The sequence below is a fragment of the Nannobrachium achirus genome, assembly GCF_963921795.1.
Source record: "Nannobrachium achirus genome assembly, chromosome: 22".
NCBI lineage: Eukaryota > Metazoa > Chordata > Actinopteri > Myctophiformes > Myctophidae > Nannobrachium > Nannobrachium achirus.
In genome coordinates, this window is record NC_137829.1 from 36629993 (window position 1) to 36652402 (window position 22410).

The 22410-nt window shown below is 44.4% G+C and overlaps 1 protein-coding gene and 1 pseudogene across 2 annotated transcripts; one reads left to right on the forward strand and one right to left on the reverse strand.

The window, feature by feature from the left end:
• Positions 1 to 6570: 6570 nt before the first annotated feature.
• asb1 (ankyrin repeat and SOCS box containing 1) lies at positions 6571 to 20186 on the forward strand (the record flags this gene model as incomplete). Its single annotated transcript, XM_080753150.1, has 5 exons — positions 6571 to 6670; positions 9423 to 9561; positions 15502 to 15804; positions 17739 to 18130; positions 19942 to 20186. The coding sequence occupies 5 exons, from the start codon at positions 6571 to 6573 to the stop codon at positions 20079 to 20081; spliced, it is 1074 nt and encodes a 357-aa protein (XP_080609276.1). The 3' UTR covers positions 20082 to 20186.
• LOC308308104 (chymotrypsin A-like) lies at positions 13212 to 14008 on the reverse strand (annotated as a pseudogene). Its single transcript has one exon. The product of its transcript is annotated as a chymotrypsin A-like (transcript).
• Positions 20187 to 22410: the final 2224 nt, after the last annotated feature.

Below are 22410 nucleotides of genomic sequence, written 5' to 3' on the forward strand. Positions count from 1 at the left end.
AACCCTGGCATCCCTATTTTGGCATGTCGTTATCGATGGAAATTTCCCAAAAAATGAAATCCATCAAAATAGGACGCGATGTTCAAAGTGGTTAAAGGAGTTACTGTAGCTAGAATAGCTATGCTTTCTTTCTTTCCTTTCTTTTTTTTTTTAAGGACAACTTTTTCCGGAATTACCAAAAAAAGATTAGGAGCAAAAATAAAACTATTTGTGGTGAATGTATTTTTCACATATTACTGTGGAGGTCCGTACATCCTAAATATAGGGTTTGCTGGATGCTCTTTTTGGAGCAAGGCAATATCATACCTGATTAATACTCTACTTGGTTGCTCGCTGTGTGAAAATAACCATGTGTACCGCTGTGAGTATAAAACAGTACTGTAGGTATAAGACCTGGGATGATGGCTTCTTCTATATTAAACCCAATGCATACTACGTACACCAGAACAGGCAACATTTGTTTGGTTCGGCTGGCCCAAAGCTGCTACTACTAGCTCAGGACAGTCAACTCGTCACCAACAACGCAAGCCGTGGTGGGTGGGTTCTGGCTTCCAGAACACAAAGTGTTCTATGACTGTATGAAATGCTATTTGTCTCTTTTTTTTCCCTCCTTTTTTTTCGGGGAGCCCTCCCAACTTTGGTTAGTATAGTAGTATGCAGCTACTTTTGTTCATGAAATTCAATACATACAAATGATATACAAACATAATATGAAGCCATATTTGGTCGCTGTCAACATGATAATTGTAGATGATGAAAGAACCAAATCAGTGTCCTGATTTTCCAGAAAATGTCAATAATGTATCTACATATTTCTTCCTGTACTTGGTATAATTAAACCAATGAGATCTTGAGGGAAATATAATTGCTATATTAGAACATACTAATGGAGTATTTTTGCAATGGGAAAGCATGATTTGGACTGAAAATAGCATAGCCTATCTACAAATATATCTACAAGTGAGTTTGTATATGGATGTTTGATGCACCACGCAGAGCGCAACCAAGTATAAAGCAGGCAAATTTCATCACATTACAGTGAAGTCTGTGGTCATGGATGTATTGTATATTCCAGTTTCACTTCATTTTCATATCAGTATTATAGTTATAGCCCATGAAATGTAAATGTGAACATAGATGTATTGTTAAATAAAAACATGTATAGTTTAAATACTTATCAACTGAAGATCCTGGACAGTGGGGGCCCATTTACGTAAAATAAAATATTCCTTATATTTTGTATGAAAGGACCATTTCCAATGTAAACGAATTTGTACCATTTCCACAGTTGCGCTTTAAACTGTATATTATGTATATCTGGAGTCTGTATCATAGTTAAGATAATTATATAATTTTTGTAGTGGAGTGAATTAAATGGTTACATTTCAATAAGCATTTGTCTCCATGTAATTTTCTTAGACGTATTTTTACAACAACTGATTGGTATTATAATATATGCAAGATGACAAATGACCATAGTTTGTTTTTTGACGAGTTCAACCAAAGTCCTTGTGGCATTTGGAACACCCGTCCCGAGTCACACTTGCGAGGAGACGCATTTTCTTGAAAGGCGAACTTGACATGACATAATCAAAACCTTACCATTTTCATTAAAGGCCCCTAGTTATAACGTCAGGCACAGATTTTTCTCTGGCAAGCCATGAAACAGCTGCGACCCACAAAAAGCATTTGGAAGCCCTTAAATGGCCATTAAGAAAGATTTGGAAAGAGCATTTGTGATACAAATCAATTTAGCCAAAGGCCCCTCGCAGAGAGGGTGGGCACCTGCTTTAAGTAAAGACGCTGGCCTTCGCCTCAACAGTTGGATTAAGAGACCACAGTGCAGTCCAGTTACAGCTCCATTATCCATCTGCGTTTACTTTTTCACCGCAGGCTACCACAGACAAAACTACATTGTCAAAAACTAGCAAGAAGTGACATGGTTTAAGGAGAAGGCTGCCTCAAAACTTTTAGACTTTGAGCTTGACAATGGTCGGTGCTACTAATGAATGCTTTTATTTGACAACTGGAGTGGGCTCCTAAGTTACACATCACCCTTTTCATTGCTCTGGCCTGCTTTACCCACTAATCCGTGTAGTAGGCCAGGTTGAAAGGGCCAATCCTTAATTTTAACACAAACCACACCACTTTGTTTGGAAGCACAGGGCCATGGTTTGGACTGCTAGAGTGGCTGTAACCTCACAAAATCATAGCTGCAGCTCTCAAGTACTACTGCATTCATTGCCAGTTTATCATTTTACATGTTCTTTTATTACACTTTATAATTTAAGGACTGAAGTAATACTATTTTTTACAGCGAAAACCTTAAATAAAAAACTAGTCGCAATAATGTAGACTTTTACGCCATTGTGAACTTCAGACATTTTTATGGTCCCTCGGTTAACATTCATTGTATCAAGAGTTGCCTTTTTAGAAAGGAGTATTGCCTTTGACTGATATAGATACTTTATTGAAGAAATTCCAGATGTATTCCTTTTTTTTCCACCACAGACGGTGTATGAGTGTGTTTACAGAGCTGGAGGAGGGTCTCTTTAGCCCTGTCTGTCCAGGCCTAGGGTGACACATGGAACTGCTGACCTGTCTGTTTATTTTTAGACCGCCGCCAGAGCCGCTATACATCCACGGTTCAACTGTCGTCAGGCTGCAGTGAAAGCCACAGCTCCTTGGCTCCACGCGAAACTTCCAGCGACCACAGTCTCCCACCCAGGGGTGTCGCACCAAATTCTGGGCCCCTGGGTACAAGGATTCACTGCGGCGGGGCCCCCATGAATGTTCTTCATAGGGGGAGGGGGTTTAGCCCATTTACTGTAGACTGCAGGGAACGCATTATTACACGTTATTTTGTGCTTTAACTATTGAAAAATAGCAGATATACAAGCTCACAGCGCGCGCTGCGAGCTTTTAGATCTGCTATTTTTGAAAAATCTTGGAAGATTTGTGAAAGTCTTTGAATATTTCAAATCCTTCTAAGGTTTTTTGAAAAACCTATGTTTCTATGTCAATGGTGCCCAAACATTTTCATGTGAAGGACCTCCAAAATGATATGTATTTGTTCACGGACCCCCATCTAAAAATATTTAGTTCCAGGGACCCCTTAGAAGCTAAATTTGATTTACAAATGTTCGCTTAAAAATACATGTATTCAAAGATTTGCACATCTTTTCACGACTTCTCAAAAATAGCAGATTTACAAGCTCGCAGCTTGTAAAGCTTGTATGAGCTTGTATAGCTATGTATGAGCTTGTATAGCTATGTATGAGCTTGTATATCTGCTATTTTCAATAGCTAAAGTATGACAAGTACTGTACAACATATGGTGTATCAACATGTTAGATAGGCCTGGCTGGGGGAGCCCGCTGGCCTACTAGTCCAGGCACATACTGTACCACTTAGGCATTGCCACATAGGCATGGATGCCTGGCGGCGTCGCCAGTTCAATTCCCGATCCGGACAACCTTTGCCGCGTGTCACTCCCCATCTCTCCCCCCATTTCCTGTCAGTCTACTATCCAATAAAGGCATAAAAGCCCAAAAAACGAATCTTTAAAAAAAGATAGGCCCGGCTGCCTGCAGCCCTGGGCACCAATTAAGAGTAGGCCTATCGCAAGTAACACTGGGGACTGGAAACACTGTCCGGAGGCTGACAAAATAGCGCATTGGTGCATAAATGCGTCGGCAAGCACCACTCACCTCACTGATGGCCCTGGTTAGAAAGCGTTTTTTTTTTAAAAGGATGGTGCATTCACATTATCATAGATAGCCTTTAAAAAGATGGTGCCTTTGCAGGGACATGCTGGGCCCCTGATTCAGCCCAGGAAAAAGAGTTGGAGAGGCCCTCATTGGGCGCTATAGAGAGAGATCTCTCTCTATACCGCTGCTGCTACTCAAAGATTTGTGACAAACTGACAAGCCAGTGGGCCAATTACACAAGTTATATTTCGTCGTTGTCGAGTGGAAACCATGTATGTCCAAAACCGTTTGTTTTGTATTTATCATTTTAAAAATGATTTAAACTAGTGAAAACAGCCGATCTACAAGCACACAACGCCTCGCGTTGTGTGCTTGTAGATCTGCTGTTTTCACTACTTTTGTGCGACGGCCTTGTATGATGAAGCAGGGCTTTACTTTGCGAAAACATTTACAAATTTGAAACTTGGAGATACAAGGTTTCTGCCCGACAGTGACGATTTACTTTGTTTGGGCGCCCAGCCCCCAAAATGGAACAAAGGCCGACATTTTATTTAAAAATGTTTCCTAATGGCCGGCCTGGACCGGCCGGGAATGAACTGGCCGTTCAGGAGTTGTCCCACTTTTCCCAATGGCCAGCACGTCCCTGTGCCTTTGCATTATAACATCGTAGTTACTGTGATGCTCATATCCAGTGCACTGCACTGCCACAAGGTACTGTAGGCTATACATCAAACTGTCTCTGAACTCAGTCAGGCCCCTGAGCAGGCGCTCTTATTTCTGATGGATTTATATGAGTCCAAGTAAAAAAGTATTTAAACAGATTAAAATGTATGTTGTGTTTTATTGCAGCTTACAGCCCTCTCGAGACTGGTGAACAATTCTTTGACCAATAGAACATCTTTGGTGCAAAACAATGTGTTTTTTTTTAAAGGGATATTCCACTTAAAAAGAAAATAATAATAATAATTGTATCATCTACTCAGGCTTTTGTGAACACCCTGGACAGATTTGAATTTGCTTGATTCAATATTTAGATATTTGATATCCTATCATGTAATTAGTGAAGGGGTCCATGGAGTTCCACCGCCCTTAGTGCTGCTATTCACAGCAGACCAGTACACCTACCGGTTCCCCGCTTGGCAAATGTACTGCTCAGAACTCTGGCAAGCAACTAAGCTACTTTCGCCGTGTGAATCAAAACAGCAACGCGGTTTCGACAATGGAACAAGGGGGGAGCGATTGTTTTCGGTGGAGATGACGGAGGCACGCCGGCGTTATATTATAAACACAATCTGATCTAGCAATCATGACATAGGCTATTTATTATAATCACGAATTCAGTATGAAGTGTCTTTAATTTCGTCAATGTTCTGCCCACAACCTTATCAAACCAAAATGCCTAAACTACTGTAAATGTAGGCCTATTATAACTATGATAATGGTTCTTAATTAGTCCCAATTATTAAGTATAATACTTGACCTTATAAATATAGAATGTTTATGATTATATATGTTATGAAACATCGCATAGTCGAGCGTTGCGAGTCTGCGACAGTCGCATGAGCCGACTCAGCCAGCGCCGTTACCGGCTTATGTGCCGTCTGCCGTTATGGACAGAATAGTAAATCTTCATCCCCCCGAATTTCGTCACCTCCGCGCGGTCCAGGCGAACACAACGGAGCGCTCCCTACCTCCGGTTCAGCCAATCACAAGCTTCCACTGGCGATAGAACGTTGCTGTTTTGACGGACGGACGGACGGACGGACGGACAGACACCTGGGCAATAGGGACATGTGGGCACTTGGAGAACTGGCAACAAAAAACATCTGGGCACTAGGCACATGTGGGCAGTTGGAATAGTGGCCACCTGGACAACTGGCCACCAAAACCATCTGGGCACTAGGGATATGTGGGCACTTGGAGAGGTGGGCACTAGGGACATGTGGGCACCTGGACAACTGGGCAATAGGGGCATGTGGGCACTTGGACGGGTGGGCACCTGGACAACTGGGCACTTGGAGAAGTGTGCACCTGTACAGCTGTGCACTAGGGACATGTGGGCACCTGGACAACTGGGCAATAGGGGCATGTGGGCACTTGGACGGGTGGGCACCTGGACAACTGGGCACTTGGAGAAGTGTGCACCTGTACAGCTGTGCACTAGGGACATGTGGGCACTTGGAGAGGTGGGCACCTGGACAACTGGGCACTAGGGTCATGTGGGAAAGTGTGCAAGGACTGACAGATACAGATCTCCATATATGGCCATATCAGTTGGATCACTGCTGCAACGTAGCTGTGATCGCCCGCAAAGCGGGCACGATCTCTAGATGTGAGCGGCCCGAAGAGCCGCGAAGGGCGCGCGTGCAAGACACCAGTCATGTTGCCATACCTTAGCTTTTGCTGAACTGACGCCACTGCACCACTTTTCCCTTTTGTTCGTGAGACATTCCTCCGTCTCTCCAATCATGGCATGCCTGCAAAGCTGTATTGATAATTATATCTCTAGTCGCATTGCAACAATTTATTCCAACTGCTTGGTGCAAATAATTAGAAAAGGGTGTCATGTAATTTTTTTCCCACACCCAAACATTGGAAGTGTCGTTCCCCTTTAACTGTTTCCAAATAAGAGCATCCAGGAAGTCATAGCACCGACCACACTGACAGCTTCACGTTTGTTTATAGATTCTCCCCTCGCCGTGGATATCTGTTCTGCTGCATCATTTTACACGCTGATCATCACGACTCTGGCTTCAGCAACCCGTTTCAACACAATAGGCCTACTGCACGCACTTCGAGTTTCACTGAAAAGGTTTGATAGAAGTAGAATTAAAGGTAAACAGAGAGTAAACAGACGCCGATGGCCGACGGGTCCGACCATGACGTTGACGACCCACCCAGTAGCAGCAGTTTACCACCGCTCATCACTGTGTCTGATCTACCGACTGCTACAGCTGCAGGTAATGATGATGATGAATGAATGGCTAGGAGTTATGGTTTATAGAATCAAAGTGAAAACAGTGTAACAGAAATGAGGCTCTGTGAAACTATGTCATGCTTATGTCAGCATGAAGCTGCAACAACACAAGCATAGCTGTGGGCGTGGTTTACTGCCTGGTGCCACTAAAAAAATATATCCCATTCATTTTCCCCCAAAAAAATATGTATATATTTTAAGCCATCCAGGATCCGGGTGGATTACGACCATAAAACCTTTGATTCTGTTATATATGTGTGTGTGTGTGTGTGTGTGTGTGTGTATATATATATATATATATATATATATATATATATATATATATATATATATATATATGTGTGTGTGCTATTATTATTATTATTATTATTATTTAATACTTTATTAAGTCAGACAACATGTAACATATCCTTTAAATAATAATTTCATTGTCATTGTTCATGTTTTTTTACATGTCATGTCCCTGTATAGACATTTTGACATTTTTTTAAAACACGTGAAAAAACCGTCACCTACATAAAAACAAAAAGAACTACGACACAGAGACAGAAAGACAAAATAAAACAAAACTGGGTACACGCTCCTATTCATTACACAGTTCATGTTCACATAGGCCTACTATTATTATTATATGATATAGGCATACAACATGTACATTTGATTTTTGGCTTAAAATAAATACATATTTTTGTAAAGGTCTTTGGGGAAAATGAATGGGATTTTTTGTGGCAACAGTAAACCATGCCCACTGCTATGCCCAAACAAGAAGGCTTGTCCCAAAACACACTGTGCACATGGCTGAAATCATCTAACTATTAATTTAGCGAATGTCTGCCGTCTGACCGTCTGTCTACATGCTGACATCACTGATACTAAACAGTGTCTCAGAGTCTTAATAAATACTTAATTAACGCCGTTATTTTTTGGGAAATGTAACTGGTAACGATCCCGCTATATTTCAAAAGTAACTCGTTAAGTTACTCCGTTGCCACCAAAACTAACGGCGCTACGTAGCGCCGTTAGTTATAGCGTTGTTACACCCAACACTGGACATCACAGACTGATACAACGGGTATTGCAACTAGACATCAATGGTGACTGTTCTGCCCAACGTTACTTCTGAGACGCCTACATTCAATCCCTCATATACTGTGTGTGCATACGCATACCCCCCAGGCATAGGCGATTTTAAGGGGTGTCCTAGGGTGCACGTGCACCCCCTGGCCGCCAGGCGGCCATTTTGTTTTTTTTGATCATAATAAACACGCAATATGATTAAGAAGAAGAACATCTCAAATTCGCCTTTTTTGACCCTTTGAAGCACCCATAGCATGACTTCTAAACCAATCACAGCAAATGGGGGGCGGGAGGTAATAGGACTACTGGTTTCTCAACCAATCACAGTGACTGTCTGAACGTCTCTGACAGCACCGCTGAAAAACAAACGGCAGATGATGACACCTGCAGATTTATCTAAATAACAGAATTAAACAGTTGTTTCACAGTGGAATATGCTACCTGGGGTTAACTACAGACATCCATAGGACATGTGGATAGCTTTTACATTTACCATACGTGAACTAAAGTTTTAGGCGCTGCTCAAAGAGGCTGGATTACACGATGTGTTCTGTGCCTCCAAGGAATAACACTTTCTTCTGGGCACCTCAATATAACATTGGATATTTTCTTGTCATTTTCTTAAGGTAAGACATGGCTTTATTTAACTATCTGTTCACTGTGGAGTTAGCCAGCCTGTTTTCTTCTCCTCCGTGTGTGTGTGTGTGTGTGTGTGTGTGTGTGTGTGTGTGTGTGTGTGTGTGTGTGTGTGTGTGTGTGTGTGTGTGTGTGTGTGTGTGTGTGTGTGTGTGTGTGTGTGTGTGTGTGTGTGTGTGTGTGTGTGTGTGTGTGTGTGTGTGTGTGTGTGTGTGTGCTCGCGCGCGCGCGCGCATGCTTGCTTCACTTGCTTGTAAATATTGGTAGCTGCTGGTTATGGATCTTTGGTGGTGTGGTTGTGCCACACCACCAATGTAAATGACTGCTTGATTGCTTGATGAATGATGATTAACTTGATGTTTGGCTTTATATGTCCTGGCTGTGCTGCCTCTGTCTGCAAAATAAGTAAATAAATCCTATAGACATATGCTCATGGTGTCTAGAAAAAGAAGCACCTGTTTTACACTTTTTTTGTTTATATTGTGTTACATTTGGGTACAAAATTAACTGCAGAAATCCGCTAAAACAACATTACAAAATCGCTAAGCGCGCGCGCGAGCGTCGTGCACGCGCGCTGTGCGCGCGTGCATGAGGTAATAGAGGTCGTGCACCCCCTGCTGGAAGAGGCTAGAATCGCCTATGCCCCCAGGCACAGGACTAGTACCATATGAAACTGAATAAAGCTTGAAAACATTTCATCTTAGGATATTAAAGATGAAATGTTAGAGTACAAAAAAGAAAATCTTGGTTTAAATCCTATTAGTAGACCTTGTATATGAACTGTACTGTCCTGTGCTATTCCTATGCAAACTTCTAATAAAGTATTCTATCAATCAATCAATCAATCTGGTGAAAACCTGGAGGAGGGGCTGTTTTTAACTATGCTAACAATTGTATGATCTCATACAGTGTTTGACCTTCTGTCTGTAGGCCATTCACAGTGGCAGCTGATTAAATATCATGTTTTTGGATATTGTAAATTTACAGCCAACGTCTCTTAACTGCTCTCCTGTCCACACCAGGCCGTAACCTGAAGGAATGGCTCCTGGAACAATTCAGCGACAAGCCTTCAGAGCAAGAGGACATGCGCCTCCACAACGCAGCCTATGTAGGAGATCTGGACACCCTGAGGAGCCTTCTACAAGAAGACTGCTTCAGACAGTGAGGGAGACAAACATGTCAGATGAGCATGTCTCTGTAGGCCTCTAATGCAGTGGTTCTCAAAGTGGGGTACAGGGACCGTCAGGGTTCTTCGGGGGGGGGGGGGGGGGGGGGGGTCCATTTGGTTCCATTTATACACTCTCAGAGTTATGGGTAACCTTAAAATTGGAACATTTGAGAACCACTGCTCTAATGCTCCCAGGCGAAATCATTATTAGAATAAAAATCACACCCGTGTGAACTGAGCGGTGGTTTACCCACCAACCGGTTTACCCCTCCCCCCTTCCCCCCTGTGTGTGTGTGTGTGTGTGTGTGTGTGTGTGTGCGTGTGTGTGTGTGTGTGTGTGTGTGCCTGGCCTGGCCTGGCCTGGCCTGAAAACAGCGCCCCTCCCTTAACATGTGTGGCCATAAAAGGTACTACACCACAGGCTTGAGGCTACATACAGACCCACCCACCCACCCACATACAAACAAACAAACATACCTACACACACGGCCACGCTATGGAGACGGTGTGACCACCGCTCAAAAATCACACCCAATGTGAAGTGGTGGTCGTGCTTGCATAACGTCTTCAATTGGTTGGTGATGTAATAGAGGCTACACACACACACACATTGCTATGGCAAAACGCTGAGGAAAAAGACTAGGATATAGGTCTAGGATGTAATTGGTGATGTAATATGGCTACACACACACACACATATTGCTATGGCAAAACGCTGAGGAAAACACATTGCTATGGCAAAACGCTGATGAAAAGTGGCTACAGATAGGTCTAGGATGTAACTGGTGATGTAATGTGATGTAATATGGCTACACACACATATTGCTATGGCAAAACGCTGAGGAAAACACATTGCTATGGCAAAACGCTGAGGAAAAGTGGCTACAGACACACGCACAGCCACTATGGAGTGGTTTACCACCACTCAAAAATAACGAGAAAGATGCAATTGAAAATTGCTAGTGTGGTTGCCATGACTATATTCTGCAGCAAGCTAACATGTGAAGCCAGAACATTTTTACATTAACACCTTTTTTGCCAGGTGGTTTTTATAACATCGATCATCTCTCTAGGTCGTCCTCAGACGAGCCTTCCATCGTCGCTTCCAGTCATCCCGGTTCTCCATACATCTGGCCAGCTCGTTGGTGCTTTGTGCTCCTACGTCTTTCTTGAGTACATCCACGTATGTTATTGTGGGACGTCCTCGTGACCGGTGCCCATGTGTTGGTTCCCACAGCACCAGTTTGCTGGCAGGAAGCTCCTGATGTCTTTGGCAGTGTCCTGCTAGTCTCATTCTTCTGGCAGCAATTTTCTCGCTAACCCTTGGTATTCCCTCATACAGGCTCTTGTTGGTAACATGTGCACTCTTGCTGATGTTAAGTACTGCACGCAACATTCTGGTGTAGCACCCGTCTAGAGACAGGGTTGGCTTCAGGGTCCAGCATTCACTGCCATAGAGGAGAACAGACTCTACCGTTGCAAAGAAGAAGCTGAGTTTGATTTGGCGGGGGAGGTTGGAGTTCCATACACTGTTCACGCCGTTCAGGGCCTTCCATGCAAGTGCCTTCCTCACTTTAAGATCTTTCTCGGTTGAGTTGACCCATGCGCCCAGGTACTTGAAGTCCTTGACTTCCTTCAGCACAGCGCCTCCTGTTGTTGTCAGAGGTGGGTGTTCCGGTAAGTTATAGGTGATAACCTCAGTTTTCTTGGCATTTAGCCTAAGGCCAACCTTGGCACACTCTAACTCCACTCTGTTCAGGAGTTCCTGTGCTTGTGTCATGTGGTCGGAGAGCAGGCTGATGTCGTCCGCATAGTCCAGGTCCGTCAGGACTACTGTGGGATGTCGTCTCGACCTCCTTGGTGTTAGTGTGAAGCCAAGATCCTGCTCTCGTCCACCGATGGCTTTCCTGAGCGCGTAATCTAGGACAATGATGAAGAGGAAGGGGGCTAGGGTGTCTCCCTGCATTACACCAGCTCGGATGTCAAACTCCTTACTGTTGCCGTCTGGAGTCACCACCTTGGCCCTTGTTCCTGCGTACATGGTCTCAATAGCCCGTAGTATGTTAGGAGGGACATCGTAGGCCTCAAGGATCCTCACCATCTTGCCTCTGTGGATCGAATCAAATGCCTTTTTGAAGTTGATAAAGCACAGTGCAGCTGTCAGGTTATCCTTTTTCACCTCCTCGATTAATCTCCTTAATGCCAAGATCTGGGCTACGGTAGTTCTCTCCTCACTAAAAAAAATTTTGGTTCTCCCTCAGGTGAGGGAATCATGGTCCGTTGAAAAAAGCGTCTCTGGATGATTTGGATGGTCTTGGATGGAACTGGGAGTAGAATCCTAGATACATTCTCTAGCATTGGTGCATCTCCTGAAGGATCATGGGAAATTGAGTCCCTGCATTACTGCGCCTGCGGGGTGTATCAGACGGCCGTCTGATATTAAAGAACGTATATGGCGGCTAAGTGCGGTAAAATCTGAAAACACTCCTTGGTAACACCTCACACCAGCCACCAATCAGGGCTGGGCTGAAATGGCACACCTGTGCAATCATTACAGAAACGGTCTGATATGGAGGGCTTCATTTAGGCCCTTATCAACAGTGTCTAGTGTAGGGATCCAAAATGCCTCTCTCCTGAGTAGTAGTTTTGACCTATTCAATACCAATATACTTTAAATGCCATGTTAAAATCTCTACTTTTTAAAGCTCTCAAGGTTTTACCCACATGCCAGCCCTGTACAGAGTAACTGTATTACAGTCCCTTGACACTTGCGAGGATATGATGCATGACTGAGCAAAGCAAATTGCAAGAAATTGCATTACAGTAATGTGATGCTTCGTTAGAGCCTAGTCGAATCCCCAGAAATGCCCGAAAAGAAAGAGGGGAAAAAAAAAACACACCTGGGAAAGAGGTTCTCCCGGCCAGATCTCCACATCATTGAGTTTCCTGTTTACCAGTGTTGCCATGTCTGCTTATAATATATATATTTTTTTTAAGTGTAGTTGCTTATTGGGCTTGCTTTAATGCTTTCTATTGTTTTTTTTTACTCTTTGACTGCCAGATGCTAAGCTAAGCGAGGCTAATCGTCTGCTCTGCTCTTGCCAGCAAATCGGAGTGTTTTCATGTACCTTTGAAAATCCATAGAATATTATTGATCCGTTATTTCCATCTGCGGGTGGGGTTAAAAGACTCCCGTGGGTCTTCTAGCATCGGGGTGGATCATATCAAGGAGCCCAGTTTAATATTTATTTGTCGCGGACCCATCTGAAAATATCCCAAATATTATTATCTTTTCCCAATATCCTTTTAAAATGGCAGATCTACAAGCTCACAATGTGTCACGATGTGACCTGGCCGCTTGTTTCTTTGGCAAAATCTTGCAACACGCCGATTCCCTGTTCACTTACTTCCAAGATGTTGAATGAAGGAAGCAGCACACAGAGATACACTCAATGGCGCCCTCTGTAAAAGGCAATGGCGGCGCCCTGGAGAGGGACAGGAATAAGGTGAATAGGTTATCTCCTCTCCCTCTGGCTTAGCTCTGGTCCATAGCGTCCATCGGGAGTTCTAACGTGCAACACAAGCACACAGGCAGGCCATATTTTATGGACATATTTGATGTGCATTGTTCCTTTACCGGGAGTTAGTTAGCAGCCATGGTCTCGTCCATCCAGGCACGCAGCTCAGTGACACGGGCGTACACACCGGGATAGTCCACCCTGCAGGAACTATGACCCCAGGAGGTCACACCAACCAGAGTCCAAGCGCCATTCTTTTCACAGACCAGAGGGCCCCCAGAGTCACCATAGCAGGTAGAGACTCCATTGGCTCCAGCGCAAATCATCTGCTCAGTGACTTTGGAGCCCCAGTATTTCTTGCACTTCTCATTAGTGAGGAGAGGGAGCGCGGCCTGCTGGAGCCGGGCAGAGGTGGGCCAGGGCAGGTTGTTCTGGCCCCAGCCAGATGTCACGCACATCATTCCACCCGGGAAGTTGTCATTGGTCTCAGCCACGCACAGCGGAGACACATGCGTGCCCAACTCTGCGGGCCTGGCTAACTTGATCAGTTGGATGTCATTGTTCACCCAGCTGGGGTGATTGAATTGAGGGTGCTTGAAGAACCTTTCCACCTCTATGGTCTGGATGTTCTCAGCGTTGGAGGAGCGGTCGTGCTCGCCCAGGATGACGCGGTCATCCTGGTTCACAGAGCAGAGTTCTGCGGTCACGATCCAGCTCTCGTTGATCAGGGTTCCGCCGCAGAGATGGTGGCCCGCGCCATCTTGCAGCGACACTTGCCACGGATATGAGTGGGCTAAAGCTTCTACACCCCCGACAATACGGGCAGGGTATATCCCGTGATGACTGGAGGGATGTCGGGCACGCCACAGCCAGAAGCAACGGTAACGATCGCAAGGCAGAGGAAAATCAACCGCAAAGCCATGGTTTCAACTCGAGTCTTGGCAGGCTGCCTGCAGCGTCCTTTGTAATGGAGTTATACAATACAAAGACTGGTTGTCTAACTCTAGCACACTGGTTGTCTAACTCTAGCACAGACGATAAGTATTTCAACTCTCTCCTGGTAGAAGCTGGTCTCTGAAGGTTCTAGTCTTGGTTATAATAGAAGACCCCGGATAACACTTATTGCATCTGCACTGATGGGGTGACTGCAACCCTTTAAATACTGTAATTACAGTATCCTCACCATGTCGTCACTCAGTCTTCACTACGCCCAAATATGGAAATCTCTGTATCTGTCAGTCCTTGTTTAGAAAGAAATCTGTAGGAGTTGCAAAAGGCAAAAAGGGCGGAACATCTAATCAGCCGGAAATTGCCGAACCTACAGTATGGGCGTCTGATCCCAGAACAAACTGATGGTGACGTCACCAAGGCTGTTCGGTGCTGTCTCTATGTATGTGGGTGGGCAAGTTGGCACTCTGCCGAGGTGCCAACTTGCACCGTGTTATCTATATCAGGTCGCACTTGTTGTTTGTGACATCACCAAGAACGCAGCCTCGGTGACGTCACCAGTAACAGCCAATGCGGGACTAGCATTATTGGTGACATCACCAACATCACATCGAAACGTCAGTCACCCTGTCGCTCTACAATAAATGAACGTGCAGACCAGTTGAGTGCTCCATCTTTTTTATCTGGGTAGTCATTTTTGAAGTGCCCAGGTAATGTCTTTTTGATATAGTTTGTCCTTGTTGAGCACCAACGAGTCCTTCTACCAATAACTGCTGGGAAGCGCAGACATCTCCTACTTACATATTAACTAATGTTTTAAGATTACTTTTTAAAGTGACAGTACCCCTTTAGATGACAGTCCTACTTTAACCCATTTAAATGCTTTAACTATTGAAAAATAGCAGATATACAAGCTCGCAGCGCTGCACTCAGTGCTTGTAGATCTGCTATTTTTGAAAAATCGTGAAAATTAGAATTTTGACCTGATTCTATAAGTGTCTTTTGAATCCTTCTAAGATTTTTTGAAAAACCTATGTTTCTATGTCAGCAATCTGGCCAAATAAAAGGTCCTTTTCACTTAAATGGAGCTCAGTTAGTCTGTTCTTGAGAGACTACTATGGCAGTGGTTCTCACACCTTTTCATGTGAAGGACCCCCAAAATGATATTTATTTGGCCACGGACCCCCATCTCAAAATATTTAGTTCCAGGGACCCCCCCAGATTGAATCAATATTTGAGTTACAAACGTTCGCTTTGAAAATACACATATTCAAAGATTTGCACACATTTTCACGACTTTCAAAAATAGCAGATCTACAAGCTCGCAGCGCGGCACTCGGTGCTGCGCTGTGAGCTTGTATATCTGCATTTTTTCACTGGTTAAAGCATTCAATAGTTCTAGGCCTAAATGGGTTAAGCAAACAATGTGAATACTTTTTTTCCACCACTGCTTTCTTTGTTGTCCAGGCGTGTCAACGAAAAGTCGGTGTGGTGCTGCGGCTGCCTGCCCTGCACGCCGCTGCGCATCGCCGCCACGGCCGGCCACGCCGCCTGCGTGGCCTTCCTGATCGCCCAGGGGGCCCAGGTGGACCTGGTGGACGTGAAGGGCCAGACGGCGCTCTACGTGGCCGTGGTCAACGGCCACCTGGACTGCGTCCGCATCCTGCTGGAGGCCGGCGCCGACCCCAACGGCAGCCGGCACCACCGCAGCACCCCGCTCTACCACGCCGTGCGGGTGGGGAGGCTGGACATCCTGGAGGAGCTCATCAGGTGAGCTGTTCAGCAGGGCTGTCACCATTATGGCATTTTACATAAAGGGTTCCCACGGTCATGAAATTCCTGGAAATATTTTGAAATTAGAAAAATATTTTTCCAGTACTGGAAAAGTTTTGGAATTCATCAAGGGTCCTGGAAGGTCCTGGAATAAATAGCTATGTATTGCCTTTGGTTATTGATTTTGTTAATACCTGAAATGACAAATGAAACATGGGCCAAATTGTCAAATATTAGAGGCAGAAATTGTGAGAATTGCGAGGCGTTATGAGCATGTAGATCTGCTATTTTCACAATAGAACCGTGTTATACAAAATTCCTCAACTCTTAGTGCTCGTCAGGGTGGGGGGGTCCCCAGTTCAAATATGATTATTTCGGGGGCCACGGCCTGAAAAGCTTGAGAACCACGGACATACACTACCTGTCTTTAGGCATTGCACATTGGAGTAAGTGACTCGTTATTGAGCTGAATTATTGTTATATAGTCCTGGAAATCGGGGTTAAATATTCTGGAAAAGTTTTGGAAAGGTTTTGGAAATTAATTGGTAAAGATGTGTGGGAACCCTGCAAATAATTGCGATTAACGATTTAATTGTGTTTTTGTCATTGACAATTAAATTTCTGTTTGGCTTGTAGGCTTTGAAATTGCACATGGCAGATATGACACGTAACCTAAATATACAAAGAAGTGAAGGACATATTTCACAACTTTACACTTTAAAAAGAACATTGATAGTGGAAATAGCCGATCTACAAGCTCACAACGCGTCGCATCGCAACGCGTTGTGAGCTTGTAGATCTGCTATTTTCACTATTTTTTAAATGATTGAACATAATATAAACATCTTTCAACATGCCGCATCAAGAGGTTTATTAGGGTATTTATTAGGGTAGGTCCTAAAAATATGTCCTTGAGTGCAGGGGAATATTTTGGGTTAAAACTGGCCAAAGTGTAGTCTAGGACTACAACATGACGTAAAGTGGTTTCCGCTCCCGAACCGGACCAAACCCCAAAAGAGAAATGGTGTTTGCCCGCCGGGACCCAAACAAGTGAAAGTAGTCGATCTACAAGCACACAACGTGTCACTTCGTGCCACGTTGTGAGCTTGTAGATCGGCTACTTTCACCAGTTCTTAAACATTTTGTTTTCTAATTTATGTAATTTCTTCCATTTTTCTTTTATTTCTCCAAGGAATTGCTAGTTTTTTTGAAAATGATTTGAAATAATAATTTAAAAAGTAAGACATTTACCATGATAGGGTTGTTGGCTGATTTACCACTGTTTCAGGGTTGTGGCACGAGGCGAAGCTGAGTGCCAAACAACCCTGAAACTGTTGGTTGTCATTGCTTTATTGAATTGAAATGTTTATGTTTAGATCTCTGTTCACAGCTTTCAAACAAAAGAAATCCGCTTGGAAATCTCGTCAGGAATTCATGAGATATCAGCCATTCTGTTTTTACATTATGTAAACAAACATGGCTGCCATGTTTGAAATATGGGGTTTGTTATGGGGGTTAAACATGCAATTTCGCAATCGCGATCATACCTAGTACATTTTTGGAGGTCCAAAATCATAAAAAAAAAAAAAAAATCTTCAAAAACGGCCCAAACTCGGGAAACTCAGGGTTGGCACAGGTAAGGTACCTATCCACGAGTTTCCAACGCCCCATAGTGCATTGCGCAGACGCTGTACCGAGCTTCCGGCGCCGCAGCCGAGTGTGATTTACAAGCTCACAACAGGCTGCATCTGCGACGCGACGTGAGCTTGTATGTCTGCTGTTAAACCGGAAGTGTGGTGCAAACAGGTCCAAATAATCTCCAGTAAACCCCCGCGGAAACAGGTGGATGGGGACCCCCCTGGGGCTCCCGACCACACAGGTTGAGAACCACTGCTTTAACACAGGGTGACACCCCCCCCCCCTCCCCCCAGGTTCCGTGCAGACGTTGACGTGGACCACCAGCTGGGTCCCCGGCCGCTCTTCAGCGCCCGCGCCCTCAACACCCTGGTGGTGTGCCCGCTCTACATCAGCGCCGCCTACCACCACCTCGCCTGCTTCAGGCTGCTGCTCCAGGCCGGCGCCCAGCCGGACTACAACTACACGGGCCCCGTCTGCCGCGAGGCCCTGGCGCGAGGCCTGGCCTCCTGTCTGCTGGACGCCGTCCTCCGCCACGGCTGCCAGGCCTCCTTCGTCCAGCTGCTGCTGGACCACGGCGCCGACCCGGCCCTGGTGCCCTGGGGGGCCGACGACACGGGCCTGGCGGGGGAGGCCAAACGGGGGAAGGTGAACCAAGAGGCGCTCGGGCTCTTCATGGAGGCTAGGAGTGAGTTTCAGGGTTCCCACGGTCATGAAATTACTGGAAATATTAAAAAAAAGATTTTTTCCAGTAGTGGAAAAGTCTTGGAATTTATCGAAGGTCCTGGAAAAAATAGCTATGCATTGTCTTTGGTTATTGATTTTGTTTATACTTCTGAAATGACAAATTAAACATGGGCCAAATTGTCAAATATTAGATGCAGAAATTGTGAAAATAGCCGATCTACATGCTCACATAGATCTGCTATTTTCACCGTGTTATACAAAATTCCTCAACTCTTAGTGCTCGTCAGGGTGCAGGGGTTCCCAGTTCAAATATGATTTCGGGGGTCATGGCCTGAAAAGGTTGAGAACCACTGGCATACACTACCTGTCTTTGGGCATTGTTGCGCATAGGAGTAAGCAACCTGTTATTGAGCTGAATTATTGTTATATAGTCCTGGAAATTGGGTTAAATATTCTGGAAAAGTTTTGGAAAAGTTTTGTAAATTAATCGGTAAAAATGTGTGGGAACCCTGGAGTTTGGATTGGTGGGGGGCCTTGTGACAGAGATGCTGGTGTGTACCGTGGACGCAGTAGTATTGATGGTGGGGACGGATCGTTTCTTAAACCTTAGCGTCAGAGGTCTTCAACGTTTTCAGGCCAAGGACCCCTTAACTGAGAGGGAGATAAAGCAGGGACCCCCTACTACATATTGTATAAAATTGAGCCTGAACAGATTTCCAAGTGGATTTTGTCTTGTGTGAAAGCTCACGGCGTGCACACACGTGGTGCATGATCTGTGCATGGCCGTGCATGATCCATGCACGCTAAAAAAGAAATTATAATATCGTAAATATGGTAGTTTAGCCTGAAAGTGGCCATTTTAAAGGGCAGCAAAGGAGTTAAAATACAGGAAATTGCTGTCTTATGCATATTATAAATAACTGGTCCATATTTGCAGACTTTTGAGTTAAGTATGGGCAAGGCGTGTGTTCCTAACTTCCTATGACTCGGTCTCTGCATAACTCCGACATCATTGCCACCCATAACCATGAGAAGTTGATGTTTAAGCTATGTGTGCTATTAATAACACAACCTGGATTCGAACATTGCATGTGTCAATCTGTGTGTTCTCTGTGCTCTGAAGATGATATCCAAAGCTTGTACTGTATGATCTGCTATTTTTGAAAAAATCATGAAAGTTCGTGCAAGTCTTCTAAATCCTTCTAAGGTTTTTTTAAAAACGCATGTTTCTATGTCAGTGGTGCTCAAACCTTTTCATGTGAAGGACCCCCAAAATGATATGTATTTTGCCACGGACCCCCATCTCAAAATATTTAGTTCCAGGGACCCCAGAAGCAAAATTTGAGAATAAATGTCTGCTTAAAAAATATGTGTATTCAAAGATTTGCACACATTTTCACGACTTTTCAAAAATAGAATATCTACTAGCTCGCAGCGCTGTGCCGCACTGTGAGCTTGTAGATCTGCTATTTTTCAATAGCTAAAGTATAAAATAATTAAGGCCCCTCCACCTTCTAAACTATCCACAGACCTCTTCTGAGACACAGAGCAAGTGGACATAAATGGTGCCATCTTAAATGAGCATTAGTGAGGATGAATTAAGATAAGGTTGAAATTGTCCTCTAAATTGGGACACAGGCTGCATAATTGCTGATAAATAAAAGTCAAATAATGGCCGACATATCGATCTGGCTCTAATTGACGTCGGGACTATACGGTAGCTTCATGTTCACGTTTCCATAAACAGTTTCTTTTTGAGCCATGTTTGAGAGGAGAGTTCCAAAGTTAAAATCAATCCCTTTGTCTCCCCAGGATGTCCTCATAGACTGAGCCACCTGTGTCGGATCAGGATACGCAGAGCGATGGGCAAGAACCGTCTAGAGTCTCTAGACCACATGACGTCACTGCCGCTCCCCGACCCCATCAAGAAGTTCCTGCTCCATCAGAACTGACTGGGTGTGTGTGTCCCTCTGCTCCTCCTTAGGGTCGATTCACACTCTAATAAGGAGCCTAACTAATTTCGGTTCGGCACTGTCCAAACCCAAATATGGGTCGTCTTCCCCGGTTCGGGGGGGGCGTCAACCGACCTAAACTCGGCTCCACGGTGCTGCCGAAATGTTGTGACCTCCCGACTTAATTTCGGTACTCAGCTGTGTTTTCTCATTCATTCAGCCCGGCTTCAAGTTCATATTCTCGGCTGTGAATCCAAGGAAACAGCGGTCGTTTGGGAGGGAGACACGCCGACTTCCAAATGCTTGTGTGGCCGACTAGCCGTGTATTGAGCGTCGCAGAGCGGATACATTGTCATCTGGTTCTCGCTCTGGCTGGAGACGAGAGTGGTGGACTGGGAGCCGCGTGCGCGACACACACACACACAGCTTTGCTGCGTGTCTCGCTAGTCGCCGACTGTTTTAAAGAGAAAAGAAGAGCTTAAACACAACTTTGCTAGTGTTCCGTGTTTATAAGTTTTCCACGACGAGTTGTGACTGTGTGATGACATGCATGCAGCAAGAGAGGCGGCACGTCTATAATGTGATGCCATGGACCTCCAATATGTACAAGCGACTTCGGCACTAGCCGTTAAGAAAGTATGAATCGACTCCCCCCGAACTTAAATAATTTCGGTCGGGGAGCCCTCCCGAACCGAAATTAGTTAGGCTCCCCTTATTAGAGTGTGAATCGACCCTTAGCATCTGACATCAGCCAACAGATTTCTGCCTGGTCTGACTCAAACCATAAACCTTTCTTTTATAAGACTTATTTGGAGCATTTTATGTAGGACGGTAAACAGGGGGACAGGAAGGGCGGGATATGACATGCATTAAAGGTTCAACACCATCTATTTAAATATAATGTATATACTGTAACATTGTTTGTGTCCCAAAAAAAAGAAGAAAAAAAAACCTTTTCAAAAGGTTTGAGGCTAAATTACCACTCCTGAATACAGAGCCCCTGTCATTTCTGCCTGGCTTTCAGAGCATTTTCAGCTGCAGTACCACCTTGTCCTGAGTGGGAGGACTGCGCTATTGAGACAGTTTTGGCCCCACCTTCTGCTCAGCAGGCCTGCCCACCCCTCCCCAAACCCTCTCCCAGCTCCTCCCGCCTCCTTCTCAGGCCTTTGCGTTTGTTGTCTCTTCCTGGTTAGTGCATCGCTATGATCGGTATGCCCGAAACTGAAGGTTCTGTGGTGCAAAAACTAAGTGCGATTAAAATGTGTTACGGAAACGGAAACATTGCGAAAAAAAGTTATGGCTATTTGTATATTCACTGTCCCATTGACTCCACTAGAAATATTTAAAAAATAAAATACATGTGCTTTAAGTAGCATGTGAGGGGTCAAACTAGGGGTTCTTCATGATTCTGAATCCATTTCAAGCATTTGTTTTGCATGAAAAACATTCCTTGGGTTAACTTTCAGCAGCCCAAAACTGTGAAAAGAGGAAAAAAGGTGATGACTCATCACTTTTCAAAGTAATTGGGGGGCCGAAATCTAGCCCAAGGATTGTTTTTCATGCAAAACAAATGCTTGCAATGGATTCAGGATCATGAAAACCCCCCAGTTTAACCCCTCACATGCTAATTAAAGCAGACTTTTTTTTTCTTTTTTTAAATATTTCTAGTGGAGTCAATGGGACAGTGAATATACAAATGGCCATAACTTTCTTTCGCGATGTTTCCAGCAGAGCAGGCCTCTCATTCTGTGGACCTTAATGACCAAACTAATAGATAAAACAGAAATAAAAAGTACGGCAGAAAATCACATGTCCCCTCCCATTTTGGTGACTGGGTCCCCGGCTATAACCATTCCTGATGGATAAAGCTTTGTGACTACAGCCTGAAAATGCTAATCACTCACTTTCTAATCATCTTATCAGAAGCATAACATGTGTAGACTCTTCTACCAATAAGAGCTACTGCGAGGGCAACAAGCTTAAAAACATAGGCTTGACGCGTGTGTGTCGATTCATTAACTCAATGTCCAGGGTTCCAAGATGTATTTGGATATGCCAATCCGTTTATTCACAAAAATAATATATAAAAAAGATTCCTTTCAACAAACACTGAGCACAGACACCATATCACGGTCGAAAACCGTTTGCTCTCGTCCTACTCATCGCCCCACCTGGCCGCAATCACTGGCAGGTTTAAATCAGTTACCATGGTAACCTTCAGTGATTGACAGCCGGAGGCAACCATGGCAACCATAAGAAATGTACATTGACATTATTGGCAAGGCCAGACCATTCATTTCAATTTACAAAAAGTAAAAAAATAATATTT